Source organism: Sylvia atricapilla, chromosome 7 (genome assembly GCF_009819655.1).
Source record: "Sylvia atricapilla isolate bSylAtr1 chromosome 7, bSylAtr1.pri, whole genome shotgun sequence".
NCBI classification, from domain to species: domain Eukaryota; kingdom Metazoa; phylum Chordata; class Aves; order Passeriformes; family Sylviidae; genus Sylvia; species Sylvia atricapilla.
This window is the reverse complement of record NC_089146.1, coordinates 36572816-36589907: the sequence shown is the minus strand read 5'-3', so window position 1 is coordinate 36589907 and position 17092 is coordinate 36572816. Positions and strand designations below refer to the sequence as shown.

Below are 17092 nucleotides of genomic sequence, written 5' to 3'. Positions count from 1 at the left end.
GGGATTCTCAGATTTTCCCCAAATTTTTTTCTCCTGAGAAAAAAAACCAAATGAATTCCCACAGCTGCATTTTTAGCCCAGTATTCCTTTTTTTTTTTTTTTTTTTTTTTTTCACCCTTAATCTCCTCAATTCTACAACAATATTTACAACCAGAAAAATCACTCAGAAAAAACTGGGGGAATAATCCTGTAAATATCAAAGGAAAAAAACTGCAAATATTGGGGGAATAATCCTGTAAATATCAAGGGATTAACCCTGTAAATATTGGGGGAATAAACCTAAATACTGAGGGAACAATCCTGTAAATATGGGGGGCATAATCCTATATATATTGGGGGAATAAAGCCATAAATATCAACGGAACAATTCTATAATTTTGGGGGGGAAAATCCTGGAAAATATCAGGGGAATAACCCTGTAAATATCAAAGAAAAAAAATGTAAAAATATGGCAAATCACCCTGTAAATATTGGGAGAATAACCCTGGAAATATCAAAGGAAAAACCCAGTGAATATTGGGGAAATAATCCTGTAAATATTGGGGGAATAAAGCTGGAAAATAGGGTTATTTTAATAATAGGTTAATTAATTTTCAGGGGATAATAGCCCTGAAAATCTTGGGGGAAATAGCCACGTAAATCTTGGGGAAATAATCCTGTAAATACCAGAATGATCTTGTAAATATCATGGGAATAACCTTGTAAATGTTGGGGAGATAATCCTGTAAATACTGGAGGAATAATCCTGGAAATATAAGGAGAATAATCCTTATCCACCAAATATCCATCAAATATTCACAGTTTTATGGAAAGCACCAAGGATGGATCATCCAGCACCAAGTTTCAGCCCTGGGGGAGGGAGGCTTAATTAAGTGTCCCCCAAAAAAGTCATTGTCAAGAGAAGAGCCTGAAATTCCCACAATTTCTGAAGGTTTTGCTCTGAGAACTGGGGGGTTTCCCACGAGGTACCTGTGTTCTCATTCCCCTTTTAAATGCCAAAATCTCTGCGTGCAAAACAGCTCCCAAACCTTCCACACTCCGTCCTCCCACTGGATTTCACAGATATTCCACTAAGAACACCAAGAACACCCCTTTTGCCCCTAAAAAAACCAAGTTTGTGTGTGGAATAACGAGGAGAAAACACAGAAAAAACTGCTGCAATTCCTTCAGCTCTTCTGCTTGGCTTTTCTTTCACACAGACAAACCCTTAAAAAAAAAAAAAAATGAAATACTTGGAATTCCCGATGCTAAACTCTCCTTCAGACACCCAAATATTCATTACTCAGTGTTTCAGCAGCTTGAGGGCACAGATAAAGATCCTTTCACCTGGAGGAGGGCACGGTGATAATTTATAATGATAATAATTTAGTGTAATAAACAAAGGCAACGCCTACCTTTGACAATCTGCTTGGCACAGGCGTTATAAACTTGCTCCTGGGTTGTGTTGGGAGGTAACACCCTGTCAAAGACGTAGGGCTTGCCTTGCTGCAAAGAGAGGAGAAGCCCCATGAGATAAAGGACATTCCAGGCACTCCATCATCCCAGTTTAACAAAAAACTCCATGGGATAAAGGACTTTTCATACACTCCATCATCCCAGTTTAACTGCCTGGTTTAACACAAACTCCATGGGGTAAAGGATATTTCATATATCTGATCATCCCAGTTTAACACAAACTCCATGGGATAAAGGACATTTCATACACTCCATCATTCCAGTTTAAAGCCTGGTTTAACACAAACTTCACGAGATAAATAACATTTCAGGTACCTGATCATCCCAGTTTAACAAAAAACTCCATGGGATAAAGGACATTTCATACACTCCAACATCCCAGTTTATCAACCTGGTTTAACATAAACTCCATGAGAAAAAGGACATTTTGTGGACTTGATCATCCCAGTTAAAAGCCTGGTTTAACAGAAACTCCATGGGATAAAGAACATTCCATGCACTCCATCATCCCAATTTAACTGCCTGGTTTAACACAAACTCCATGAAATAAAGACCATTCCATGCACTTGATCATCCCAGTTTAACAAAAAACTCCATGGCATAAAGGACATTTCAGCCACTTGATCAGCCTAGTTTAACACAAACTCCATGAGATAGAGGACATTTCAGGCACTTGGTCATCCCAGTTTAACAGAAACTCCATGGGATAAAGAACATTTCACGCACTTGATCATCCCAGTTTAACAAAAAACTCCATGGGATAAAGGACATTTCATACACTCCAACATCCCAGTTTAAAGCCTGGTTTAATACAACCTTCATGAGATAAAGAACATTTCAGGTACCTGATCATCCCAGTTTATCAACCTGTTTTAATACAACCTCCATGAGAAAAAGGACATTTTATGCACCTGATCATCCCAGTTTAACAGCCTGGTTTAACATAAACTTCATGGAATAAAGACCATTCCATGCACTTGATCATCCCAATTTAACACAAAACTCCATGGAATAAAGAACATTCCATGCACTCCATCATCCCAGTTTAACACAAACTCCATGGAATAAAGGACATTTCATACACTCCATCCTCCCAGTTTAACAAAAAACTCCATGGGATAAAGAACATTTCATACACTCCAACATCCCAGTTTAACAACCTGGTTTAACATAAACTCCATGAGAAAAAGGACATTCCATGCACTCCATCATCCCAGTTTATCAACCTGGTTTAACATAAACTCCATGAAATAAAGAACATTCCATGCACTTGATCATCCCAGTTTAACAAAAAACTCCATGGCATAAAGGACATTTCAGCCACTTGATCATCCCAATTTAACACAAAACTCCATGGGATAAGGACATTTCAGCCACTTGATCAGCCTAGTTTAACACAAACTCCATGAGAAAAAGGATGGATACATAGATCTGATCATCCCAGTTTAACAGCCTGGTTTAACACAAACTTCATGGGATAAAGAACATTCCATGCACTCCATCATCCCAGTTTAACACTAACTCCATGGGATAAAGAACATTTATTTCTTTATGTTCCCCTCCTGGGAATTAAGCTGGAATAGCCATGGAAATACTGCGGGAATGGTTTGGTAAGTATTGGGGAAATAGCCATGGATTGGGGGAACAACTCTGTAAATACGGGGGGAATTGCCCTGTAAATATTGAGGGAATAATCCTGGAAATAACGGGGGAATAATCCTAGAAATATCAAAGGAAAAACAGTGTAAATATTGGGGCAATAACCCTGTAAATATGAAGGGATTAACCCTGTAAATATTGGGAGAAATAGCCGTGTAAATTTTGGGGGAATAGCCGTGTAAATTTTGGGGGAATAATCCTGTAAATACTGGGGGGAATAACCATGAAAGTTTGGGGGAAATAATCATGGAAATATTGGGGAATAATCATGGAAATATCAAAGGAAAACCCTATAAATATTGGGGCAATAACCCTGTAAATATCAAAAGAATCATCCTCTAAAAATGAAGGGATGAACCATTTAAATACTGGGAGAATAAATCTGTAAATATCAAAGGGAAAACCCTGTAAATATTGGGGCAATAACTCTGCAAATATTGGGAGAAATAGCCGTGTAAATTTTGGGGGAATAGCCAGGTAAATATTGGAGCAATAACCCTGCAAATATCAAGGGAATCAGCCTGTAAATATGAAGGGATTAACCCTGTAAATATTGAGAGAATAAACCTGTGAATATCGGGGCAATAACCCTGTAAATATTGGGGGAAATATCCATGTAAATTTTTGGGGAATAATCCTGTAAATATTGGGGGAAATATCCATGTAAATTTTTGGGGAATAATCCTGTAAATATCGGGGCAATAACCCTGTAAATATTGGGGAAAATATCCATGTAAATTTTTGGGGAATAATCCTGTAAATATTAGGGCAATAACCCTGTAAATATTGGGGGAAATATCCATGTAAATTTTTTGGGAATAATGCTGTAAATATTGGGGCAACGACCCTGTAAATATTGGGGAAATAGCCATGTAAATTTTTGGGGAATAATCCTGTAAATATTGGGGCAATAATCCTGTAAATATTGGGGGAAATATCCATGTAAATTTTTGGGGAATAATCCTGTAAATATTGGGGAAAATATCCATGTAAATTTTTGGGAAATAATCCTGTAAATATTGGGGCAATGACCCTGTAAATATTGACAAAGGGTTTGCTGTTCACTCCTACAAACCAGGGAAAGCTGTGCTGTAAGAAATCCCAGAGCTGAGAGAAACTGCACTGGGTAAATCCTGAGTTCTGCTGAGCCCAGAGTGACCCAGAATTGTCCCAGCACTCTGCTGGTTCCATTCCCATGCTCAACATCCAAATGTGCCACCAAAACTCACAGCTTGGACCCAAAGCAGGCAGCCCGTCCCAGCTAAGCCACCTTGAACTTGTTTTTGTTCAGAAAATGTCATTTTCACCCTCAGCAGCACCAAATCCCGCGTGGGAAGTGCTCCACAATGACATTTGGGATGGCACTGGTGTCACCCCAACCCCTGAGCTCCCCAATTCCCAGGACTGGGAGGTTTTTATCTTCCTTTCTTTGTGTTAGAGCCAGAATTAACACACAGGAGTTGCAGTTTCCTGTTGTATTTATTAATTCTTACCTACATTACAGCCTCACAAGCTGTGAGCTCTGACTACCAAGGTAAAAAATGGAGCTGCCTCAAACTCTTCCCAAGGTTATTTAGGCACAAACCACCCAGTAACGAGATGACACGTATAGTATTTATACTTTTAACCCAATAATTGACCACCCAAGGCCAGCAATGGGACCTTTTTCACCCAGTTAGAAAAAAAACCCACCCAAAACCAAGAAGAAGAAGGTGAAGAAGAACGACTTAGACAACACCTTAAACCCTCCATCTTACCCCACATATATTGCTATATACTAAAGCCTTAAATTACCTTATATACCAGATATATTACTATATACTAAAACCTTCTATTACTTTATATTTACCATATCTATTACTATATACTAAAAGCTTAAATTACCTTATATATACCATATATATTACTATACACTAAAACCTTGTATTACCTTATATATGTCATATCTATTACTATGTACTAAAACCTTTTATTACCTTACATATACCATACCTATTACTATATACTACACCCTTATATTACCTTATATATACCATATATATTACTATAGCCTAAAACCTTATATTACCTTATATATACCATATACATTTCTATATACTAAAGCCTTATATTACCTTATATATGCCATATACATTCCTATATACTAAAGCCTTATATTACCTTATATATGCCATATATATTCCTATATACTAAAGCCTTATATTACCTCATATTGCCATATATTTTACCTATACTAAAACCTTAAACTCTGAGTTTTCCACCCTGTGACATCACACCCTTCTATTCAAACCGCACACCCCCAGTGCTGTCACTCAATTTTGGAAGCCTGTTCCACAGCCTCAGGTCAAACGCAGTGTTTGCTTGAGGATCAGTGTCTTTCAGGCCCAGAAAACCTGAAATTCTCAGTTTCCAGAGTTCCAGCCCCAGCACTGACATTCCCACACGGATTCACGGCGCAGCTCTCCCGGAAACCCTTGATCCCTCCTTGCAGCAGCATTCCTTGGTGACAAGCCAAACACACCCCAAAACCAGCTCAGTGTGACACTTCAAAGGCTCATCAACCCTCCAGACAGAGCTGAGCTCCCCCCAAAGCGGAGTTCGCACTGAAAACACGGATCCTGCCTTGGAGAGGGATGCACAGCATCCTCCTCATCTCCCATCAAAGCTCTGCTGCTCCCCTGCTCCAAAGGAAAAGCCAAGGCAACCCTCTCCAGCCCCAAAGAGTTTGCCCCAAAATAAAAGGGAGGATGAGAAACCACGAAAATCCCGATTTTTAACGTGTTCCCAAGCAGCCCTTTTCCCTTACTGTCACCTTCAGAAGTGCCAGAACTGCTTTATTTTTTTATTATTATTTTTTTTTCCGACTGTAACTCATCCTGCATTAAATACCAAACCCAGGAAGCACTAAGCAGCCAGAAATAAAACGTTCTTTTCTGAGTCCATGCCAACGATTTTATCTGTGCACCTCCATATATTTATTTTCCCCCAAGTTCCCCGTGACATGCAGGGTGTTATGTGCCACCCATAAATCACATTTCCCTTCCTTCCAGCAGTGCCCCTGACAATCTGTTCCATTAACTCGTGCCACTGCTGCACAATGGGCTGGGGTAAGAGCTTGGATCCACCCCCACAATTCCAGCCAGAGGGATTCTGCTCTGGCCCCTGGATGCCACCAGGAATTCCAGACAGACAAAATGATAATTATTATTTTCACTCCTTTGGTTTTCTGTTGTGTTTGAAGGCATTTGAAATACAAAAATAAAATAAAAATAAAAATAAAATAAAATGTAAAGATTAATCAGAAATAAAAATAAGAATAAAGTAAAAAAGGAAAGAAAAAAGAAAAGAAAAATAAAAAATAAAATTAAAATAAAATTAAAATAAAATTAAAATAAAATTAAAATAAAATTAAAATAAAAATTCAATAAAAATAAAAACTAAAATAAAGTTTAAAATTAAAAGTAAAATAAAATTTTGAAAGTAAAATAAAAATAAAATAAAATAATGATAAAATAAAAATAAAAATAAAATAAAATTTAAAATAAAAATTAAAAATAAACTAAAATAAAATAAAATAAAAATAAAATTTAAAATAAAAATAAAATAAAAATAAATAAAATAAATAAAAATAAAGTAAAAAATAGAGTAAAATAAAATACAATAAAAAATAAAATACAATAATAAAAATAAAATAAAAAATAAAATATACAATAATGAGGATTTCACAAGCACAAAAAGGATTTTCACCATAAATCCCCAGATTTACCAAAGCACCGTCTCAGAGCAGCGCCTTTACCGGAACCAAATGCAGCCTCCATTAAAGAAACTAAAGCTAACCAACCACATTTCCTGCTCTGATCAATCAATCAATCAATCAATCAATCCATCATCCTCAGCCCCCCAGGATCCCGTAGGGGAATGAGCAGAGCTCAGAGCTCCCAGCTCCTGCCCAGGGTGAGCACCCCGAGGGAATTCCAGGCTGGATTTCACCTGCTGACCCTCAGGGTGCGCACGTTGGGATGTGAAGGCAGCTGACAACTCACCTTCAGGCATCTCAATCCTCTCCCAGACACAAAATAAAAATAACCTCATAAAACCCACGGGCAAGGTGAGATTGGCTCAGAACAGAATTCCCAAGTGCTTGAGAAGAAAGGGACCGGCCAGACAGCAAAATGCTGGATCACTTTGGTTTTGGGGAGCCATTTGGGGATGGTGATGGGTTTTAGCCTGAAACCCCAAAATTCGAGCACAAAAGCCCAAGGGCAGGAGGAAGACCCTGAAAAGTTTCCCAGATTTGCTGTGGCTGCTCTTGATCCCTGGCAGTGCCCAAGGGCAGGTTGGACCCTTGCAGCACCCTGGGGCAGTGGGAGCTGTCCCTGCCCATGGATTGGGCGGCTCTGGATTTAGGGATTTAGGGTCCCTTCAATCCCAGAGCACACTGGGATGCTCTGCCCCATTCCAGGGTCACACCAGGGGAGGACAAAGGCAAGGAAAAGGAGAGCCAGGGGTGACTAAAGGAGGAACCAGAAGGGACAAAAGCCCAGCTCTGAGCAGCTGCTGCTCACTGTGCTGCTCTGGCCATGCCACCAGCACAGGCCCATCCTCTCCCAAAATTCCTTCCTAACTCTTTTTTCTGCATGAGGAAGCTCACCCTTTGTGAATTTTTTCACAGGGGTCTGAGGAGCAGCCACCAGAGTGGGGCTGAGGATCACAAAATCCCTGTGTCCACACTGTCCCTGCCGCCAGGAGCACTGGGAGGGCAGCAAGAGGGTTCTTTTCTCTTTCTCTACCTTTAACACCAAAATTAAAATCATGTTTGGACTCGGTGTTCGTTAATTCTTACCTACATTACAGCCTCACAAGCTGTGAGCTCTGACTAACAAGGTAAAAAATGGAGCTGCCTCAAACTCTTCCCAAGGTTATTTAGGCACAAACCACCCAATAACGAGATGACACCTATAGTATTTATACTTTTAACCCAATAATTGACCACCCAAGGCCAGCAATGGGACCTTTTTCACTCAGTCAGAAAAAAACACCCAAAACCAAGAAGAAGAAGGTGAAGAACGACTTAGACAAGGCCTTAAATCCTCCATATTACCCCACATTTGTTACTATATACTAAAACCTTAAATTACCTTATATACCAGATAAATTATTAGATACTAAAACCTTATATTACCTTATATATGCTATATGTATTACTATACACTAAAACTTACACTTTCAACCCAATGATTGTTAATTATTTCATTATCAATTAATTTTTTTTTAATTATTATTTATTTCCCTTTACCTGCCTGAGCCGTGCAATCCCTCCATGTACAAAACCCAACTCAGCCTGAACCCCTTGGCTGTGCTGAGTTTGTCACTGTCACCCTGTGCTCGGGCCAGGGGAGTTCTGTGGGTGCAGTTTGGATGATCTCAGAGAGGATTTATTACCCCTCACACCCCAAATTTACATCACCACAGCCAGAGGTGAAGGGGCAGGTAGAGGAGCCACAGGACGTGGGGCAGCTGAATTCATGGAGAATTATTTCCAAGGTGAGTTTCCAGCATCCCAAATGCTCCTCTGGGACAGATTTAGAAATAAAAAATGGGGAATTAAGAGCCTGGAGGAGGGAATATTTTTAAATATTTTCAAAGTGGGGTTGGGGAGTCTGAGGAGTTGCTCCCTCAGAAGGTGGAATCAAACCCATTCCCTCCCTCGGAGCAGGAATTAAAACCTTCTCTCCCTTTGAAAACAGAGAGGCCACACTTGCTGAAGGCTCCCTCCATTCCCAAGGGGGATAAATTTGCAGGTTGGCCCTGCAAATTCCCCCTGGAATTCCAGAGGAATTTTTCCATGGAAGCAAATCTCTTCCCCACAAGTCGAAATGTGGTCGAAAACAAATGGAGAAAATAAAACCATGTCAGAAAAACCAGCAAAATTCAGACCCAGGAAATGCTGCTGCCTTCCCAATTCCCTTTCCTATAAAAGTATTGGAACAGCAGGAAAAGCACCCAGGGGGTGAAAATTCAGAATCCCTGGGTGAAAAAACAATAAGGGAATTTATTCAGAATGATCTGAGTACGCTACAGAGTCAAACCAAAATATCAAAAAAATCCTTAAATCTTGGCAATATTCCTAAAACTCATTTGGAAAACCAAGAGGGATAAATGGCTGGGCCTGCAAATTCCCCCTGGAATTCCAGAGGAATTTTTCCATGGAAGGAATTCTCTTCCCCACAAGTCACAGGGATGCTGCAGCTACAGGGTTGGTGCTGGTTTGCTGTAAAACCCAAGAAATGAACAGGATCTGTCCCATTCTCCTGGAGCCACTGATCTCTACTGAGAATTGAAAATGTGGTCGAAAACAAATGGAGAAAATGAAAATATGTCAGAAAAACCAGCAAAATTCAGACCCAGGAAATGCTGCTGCCTTTCCAATTCCCTTTCCTATAAAAACCATTGGAACAGCAGCAAAAGCACCCAGGGGGTGAAAATTCAGAATCCTTGGGTGAAAAAACAATAAGGGAATTTATTCAGAATAACCTGAGTATGCTACAGAGTCAAACCAAAATATCAAAAAAAAATCCTTACATCTTGGTAATATTCCTAAAACTCATTTGGAAAACCAAGAGGGATAAATGGCTGGGCCTGCAAATTCCCCCTGGAATTCCAGAGGAATTTTTCCATGGAAGGAATTCTCTTCCCCACAAGTCACAGGGATGCTGCAGCTACAGGGTTGGTGCTGGTTTGCTGTAAAACCCAAGAAATGAACAGGATCTGTCCCATTCTCCTGGAGCCACTGATCTCTACTGAGAATTGAAAACGTGGTCGAAAACAAATGGAGAAAATGAAAATATGTCAGAAAAACCAGCAAAATTCAGACCCAGGAAATGCTGCTGCCTTCCCAATTCCCTTTCCTATAAAAACCATTGGAACAGCGGCAAAAGCACCCAGGGGGTGAAAATTCAGAATCCCTGGGTGAAAAAACAATAAGGGAATTTATTCAGAATGATCTGAGTACGCTTCAGAGTCAAACCAAAATATCAAAAAAATCCTTAAATCTTGGCAATATTCCTAAAACTCACTTGGAAAATCGATGAAACCAAGCAGCCCTCCGTGGGCAGACACTGCAGAGCAACTGGAGTCAAAGCCAGCATTACTTCTGCAGAGGGGGGCTTAATTATTGATTTACCTAATGAATATTTCTGTGGAGCTGATGGAGTTTGGCTCGTGGCCAGCGATCCACTCTCAGCTCTTCGGTGGCAGCAGAAAGAACTTTCAACTCCTTGCAACGAAATCTCCCCCCTCAGAAACCAGCATTTTATTTTAGGGGGTGAACCTGCAATTCAGGAAACCAAACCTCGGGAATTATTTTAAATTATTTCAATTTTAAATTCTTCTTCCACCTTGATGGAAAAAAAAAAAAAAAAGACTCTTCCAGAAAGGAAGTGTAAAGATCTCCCAAAACAAAGGCAGCTATTAAAAAATCCACTTAAGCAACATTTCTGCATAGTTCTGACACAGCAATGCTCAGACTATTGCTCTCTCATTTTTTATTGACTTGCACTGGTGCAACCAAGTCGTTGCCAGGCTCAAAATTATCCAAATTTTCTCTGGTTTTCACCAGCCTCCAGCATTTCTGTTGACCTAGTCCCTTACAGCAAAGTGAGAGGAGAATTTGGTCATTTCTTTCGATTATGAAACAATGTAAATTAACAGTTTTGACAGAAAAGGCAGAAAAATATTCTTTGTAGAAGGAAAGAGAAAGGAAAGTGCCATAATTGCTCAGGCCAATAACACGAGGTGGTTTTGGAGTAACTGAGAATGAAAAGAGAACAGTGGATATTTGGAAAAGTTTCTTCCCAGAAAGAGTGACCAAGTCATCAGGGAAGTGGGGGAGTCCTCACCCCTGGAGGGATTTAAAATCCACACGGTTTTAAAAATTTAAAATCGTGGCTTTTGGGGACGTGGGGCAATGGTGGCCTTGGGCTGGATTCCATCACCTCAAAGGTCTTTTCCAACCTAAATTCCATGAAATTCCAAAAATCTGACACCTGACTTCTCCTAAATCCAGCACCTGATTTATCTTAAACTGAATTCACAGAATGGTTTGGGTTGGAAGGATTTTAAATCCCATCTCATCCAACCCCTGCCATGGGTAAGGACACATCCCACTATCCCAGTGATTCCTGGTTATTCCAAGGGCACATCCAGCCTGGCCTTGGACATTTCCAGGGATCCAGAGTCTCCCCACCCTCACACGGGAAAAAATTCCTCCTAATATTTAATCTGAATTCAAATTAAACTAGATGAATTTAGATTGAACTGATTTAAATGATCTTAAACTGCTGTTTAAATTTAAACTTCATGGTTTCCTATTCCAACACCAAAATTCAAATTCCAAGCCATGCTCAGGCAGCTCCTGGAGCAGCAGGGGAAGAAGAAGGGTCAGACAAGGATAAGCCATGGGTGGAGCAAGGTTTAGGATATTCCAAAAAAAAAAAAAAAAAACCGAAAAAACCAAAAAACCCAAAAATAGCAGAACAGGTGGAAGCTCCCAAACAAAACAGGTTTGGGGAAAGACCCAAGTTGCTCCAGAAGCCCAAATTCCACCCCAGCTGTGCTGTGCTAATCTCTGCTTTGTTAAACCTCTCGCTGGCAGATTGGTAACGGGATCCTGAGCCTGGAGCCAAATCCAGCCCAGGGCAGGAGAGGTCACAGGGCACTGCCTGCAGCAGCTTCCCTGTCAGCAAAACCCAGGATTGAGGGGATCAGGGGACAATCCTGGTCACCCTGAGGGTGGCAGAGGGAGATCCCCACGGCTCCCTGCAGAGAAAGCTTTTCCTGAGCTCACACTGCCGTGTTTGCTCCGGGTACATCCCTCAGGGATTAATGCAGAGGCTGATTCCGGAGGGAACAATCCCTGGAATTGTTCGGTCACGGCAGCACCGAGCCCCTGGGCACATCTGTGCCACCCCCAAACCCCCCAGGACAGCAGGACAAGGACACCAGAGAGCTCTTCTCTCACCCCACCATCAGCACCTGCAGCAGAGCATCTCCTCTGCCCTCCAGAGCTGCAAATCCTCACTCTTCCCAATTCCAGGAGAGAGGAAAGGATTCCATCCTTTTCCAGCATCTCCAATTTAACAAGAGCAGGCACAGCCCAGGGCTCAGGGAATAATCAGTGCTGGGGGTGTTCCTGGGTCACAGCAGCTGAAATTCAGAGTTTCCTCACTTCCAAACTGGGGAGATAAATGTGCTGGGATGCTCAGGGTCTGCTGCTGCAGCAGGATTGCCAAAGCCTGGGGTGGAACGGAAAGAAACCCCATGTTTCACCCCAAACACCTGTTCAAACCTCCTGTCTGACCCCAAATACCTGCTCAAACCCACGGCTCACCCCAAATACCTGCTCAAACCTCCTGTCTGACCCAAATACCTGCTCATACTCTGTGCCACACCCAAAATACCTGCTCAAGACCCATGCCAAACCCATAATACCTGCTCAAGCCCTGTGCTTCATCCCAAATACCTGCTCAAACCTCATGCCACACCCCAAATACCAGCTCTAGCTCCATGCCACACCCAAAATACCTGCTCAAACCCTGTGCCACACCCAAAATACCTGCTCAAACCTCATGGCACACCCCAAATACCTGCTCAAACCCTTTGCCACACCCCAAATACCTGCTCAAATCCCATACAAAACCCATAATACCTCCTCAAACCCCATGACAGACCCCAAATACCTGCTCAAGCCCTGTGCTTCACTCAAAATACCTGTTCAAACCTTGTGCCACACCCCAAATACTTGCTCAAACCCCATGGGTCACCCAAAATACCTACTCAAACTTCATACCACACCCAAAATACCTGCTCAAATCCCATACAAAACCCATAATACCTGCTCAAACCCCATGACAGACCCCAAATACCTGCTTAAACCCTGTGCCACACCCAAAACACCTGCTCAAACCCTGTGCCACACCCAAAACACCTGCTCAAACCCTGTGCCACACCCAAAATACCTGCTCAAACCTCATGGCACACCCCAAACACCTGGTCAAAACCCATACTATACCCCAAATACCTGCTCAAACCCCATGCCATACCCAAAATATCTGCTCAAAACCCCATGACACACCCAAAATACCTGCTCAAATCCCATTACTCATCCAAAATACCTGCTCAGACCTCATTTAATAGAAATCCTGAGGAAGAAAGCTCCTGCAGGGAGGAATGCACAGAAACCTCACTGTTTTACACAGCTTTTGGGCCCCACTCTAAAACCAGTGACCTCTTTCTCCTCTAACAGCATTCCACTGGTTTCTTTTACCTTCCAATTCTGATCTCTTTGCCCAGTTTTTTCTCCTCTTTCCCTTCCTCTCCCTCATTATCTGGGGAGAACTAAAGAAGCAGAACTCTGGATTTTACTCAAAATGCCCAAATCTCACCATTTGGGCACCCAATCACCCAACCCTCCTCAAGCACAAGCACTCAGGAAACAGGTGATGGTACAAAAAAAATCATAAATTTCAAGAATAATTTTTAAAAGGTAAGGATTCTTTCCCTGATGTAGCAGGGCCTAGGAGAGCTTAAATAGGAAAGCTATTTAAAAAATGGGTTTTAAATAAAGAAAAGGCTGAGCAGAGACCCCAGTGGCGTTTGGAAAATCTGTTTATTTGCGGGGGCAGAGCCATAATTTGCAGTGCTTGGTTTGGAGATGCTCAGCAATCCTATCCCAGCTACCCAAATTGTATCAGGCAAATAGAGGCCAAAAAAACCATTACAAACCAGAGTTGCTGCTCCCTCTATTCCTGCACCACCCATCAGGAGGAAAACCAGAAGTATTCAAGTTTTGCACTTCTGCTGAATTAATTCTGGTGAACACAGGCAATTATCGAGAAATTTGGATTTGTTCAAACCTCAATGAAAATCTGAGGGGAGTTAGATTTGGTAGGAAGAACACCTCCAGCAGCTTGTCCCACCCTGAGGCACAGGTTTGGCTCCCTGGCAAAAGGTGCTGGGGGTGTTACTGCAGCGACTGCAGCCCAAACACTGGCAGGAATGGGAATAAAATGGCATTTCTGAGCTGCCAGAACACACAACACACCAGCCTCCAGTGAACTCCGCCAGGACAAAGAGCTGCAGAGTTTCCTTTCTGAAATTACCTTCCTTTGGTAATTTTTTGTGGGTTTTTTTTTAATAAGCAAAAAGAGATTTTCTGGCTCATAACCCTCCCTGCAGCAAGAAATGCATTAAGAGCTTGCAGAGAACACAGCAGTGAGAGCAGCCCCACTTTCTGCTGAATTCTCCCCAAACAGGCTGGAATTATCTACAAATCAGGTTCATTTATTTAATCATTGTTATCTATTAATCAGGTTTAATTAAATAATGTTATTGATGAATCAGGTTTATTTATTTATTATTATTATCTATTAATCAGGTTTGTTTATTCATTTTATTATTATTATCTATGAGTTAGGTTTATTTAATTATTATTATCTACTAATCAGGTTCGTTTATTTATTTAATTATTGCTATCTACTAATCAGGTTTATTTACTTAATTATTATTATCTAGGAATCAGGTTTGTTTATCTACTTAATTATGGTTATCTATGAATCAGCTTTATTTATTTAATTATTATTATCGATGAATTAGGTTTATTTAATTACATGTTATTTTCTATGAATCAGGTTAATTTATTTAATTATGATTATCTATGAATCAAGTTTCTTTGATTGTTGCTATCTATGAATCGGGTTTATTAAATTAGGTATTATTTTTCTATGAATCAAGTTTGTTTATTTAATTACTATTATCTCTGAATCAGGTTTGTTCATTTATTTAATTATCACTATCCACAAATCAGCTTTTTATTATTATTATTATTATTATTATTATTATTATTATTATTATCTACGAATCAGGTTCATCTATTCCGTTATTTAATTATTTGTGATAGAATTAATGCGAATAACGACTAATTAATGAATCAGGCAGCAATTCCATGGATCAGCACTTTTTTCCCTATTCCCTCCCAGCTCCACAGGCTCTGATCCCTGGAGCTGAACACTTCCAGCAGGGGACAGGAGGGAAACGCCACCAGCCATGAAATGACAGCTCCGAAAACAAGAAAAATGACAGCACCTGGTGGCTCTTACCCAAAGCAGCCTCATAATCTGATTTTTCCCACAGCAGAACCAAAGCCAAGCCTGCAAGACACGGGGCTGGTGACTAATGGGGGGGTAAAGGGGTGCAAATAATCATAAAGAGGGTGAAAATAATCATTAAGTGGGTGATTTAATTTTATTTTTTTTATTATTAATAAAGTGCTTGCTCTTCCTGATAAGCCCCAAACCATCCTGCAGGACTTCAGCCTCCTGCCACCCTCAGAATTTGGCATTATTTTAAGGTAAAAAAAAAAACCAAACAAATCCAACAATTTGCAATGGGCTGCAGGTCCCAAGCCTCTCTCCAGCACAGGATGATTCGGGAATTCTCAGCCCCACCAGGGCAGCTGCAGCTTTCCCCAAAGGATTTTCTCAAAGTCAAGCCTGAAGTGTGCACAGGCAGCTCCCACAGCCTCCCCAAAAAATCTGAAATATCTGGAATTTCGACCTCCAAACCTACAATAGATCAGAGAAAATTGAGACTGGACAAACGGGGGCTGATGCTTGGGGTCACTAGGGAGTCAAATCCAGCTTTGTCCGGCTCCAAACAAACTTTTTTCATCCCAAAGAGCCCAAGCCCTGCTGAGGATAATGGATGAACAGCAGCATCAGGAGCAATCCCACATTTATCCAGCACTGCTCTTGGTGAGACAGCACAGGGATTTACCACCAAATTTAACAAATAATGGCTCATTTTATGGAAAACACCAGAATCCCGTTTTTAGTGCTCCACTCTGATCCAGTCTGGCACAAACCCAGCCACAAGAGCACCTCAGCTCATTTCCCCCCTCTGCTCCTCACAGCATTCCCACCAAAATTCCACAGCTCCAGCATCACACAAAGCACAGAAATAAATTTATTATTTTTCATTTTAATGCTGGCAACAGCTTTGTTTGAAGTTCACAGCTGAGCTTGCTCCATAGGACTCAGAAAATCTGGGCTGCACACAAAGCAAGAATAAATCCTCCATCAGCAACACAATTTTCCTTTTTTTGCTTTTTCTCCAGGAAAATGCCTCTCCACGTGCTGCTGTGTAGTGAGGATTAATTTTGCTTTTCAGATTTGTTTGAGGGGCTGAACTGTTCTGCTTTGAAGTTAAATTGTGGAAGATGCCATGAAGAGAGAAATAATCGAGCCAAGTGACAGCAGTTTTTTCCACTGGATATTCAGGGGTGACCGAGAAAATGGGAGAAAAAATTTTAAAAAAGCACAGGGAGAGGTCCTAAGAGGAGAAAACCAAGCAAAAAGGGGAGAGAGAGGGGGGAAACTCATAGAAAAGGAGAGAGGGAGAATAGAAATGTAAAATAAAACAAGATATGGGGGGAAAAGGTGATGGGAGAGAAAAGCAGAGGATGGATGTGACTGGGAGGTGCAGGAATAAAAATCCAGAAATCCAGAAATGTGACTTTTCTCAGAGGATTTTGGGCGCAGCTCCTGCCCAGGTGAGTGAGGTGAGATCCCCCTGAGCTGCCCCCACCTCCCTGCTGGCCTAAACCCAGAGCTGGGAGCAGGAGACAGAGATCAGAGCCGCAGGAAAACCTGATTCCTGCTCCCAGCCTGCCTAAAAATCCTCCCCAGCCCAGAGAGCTCTCCCCTGCTCAGCCTCTCCTCAGCGGGGGAATAACTGAGCAGCCAGCGTCATTCCTGGGTGTCTTGGGGTTTGTAATCAAAAAAAAAAGTTTATTCTATTCTGGCTTACCAATGCTCACCAATGACATCACACACTGCATCATCCCAGTGTTCCTTGTCTCCTGTTAATGGGCCATTAAAGCTCACCAATCACATCACCCATGACATCATCCCAGTGTTCCTTA

General features: G+C 41.2%; 1 protein-coding gene across 2 annotated transcripts in view; it reads right to left on the bottom strand.

Moving 5' to 3' along the window:
* LOC136363736 (kinesin heavy chain) overlaps positions 1 to 17092 on the bottom strand; it is a 72713-nt gene that overhangs the window by 44759 nt on the left and 10862 nt on the right. For both annotated transcript variants that reach the window (XM_066323191.1, XM_066323192.1), the window contains exon 2: positions 1395 to 1485. In XM_066323191.1, the coding sequence (XP_066179288.1) occupies positions 1395 to 1485 (91 nt within the window). The remainder of the gene's footprint in view (positions 1 to 1394; positions 1486 to 17092) is intronic.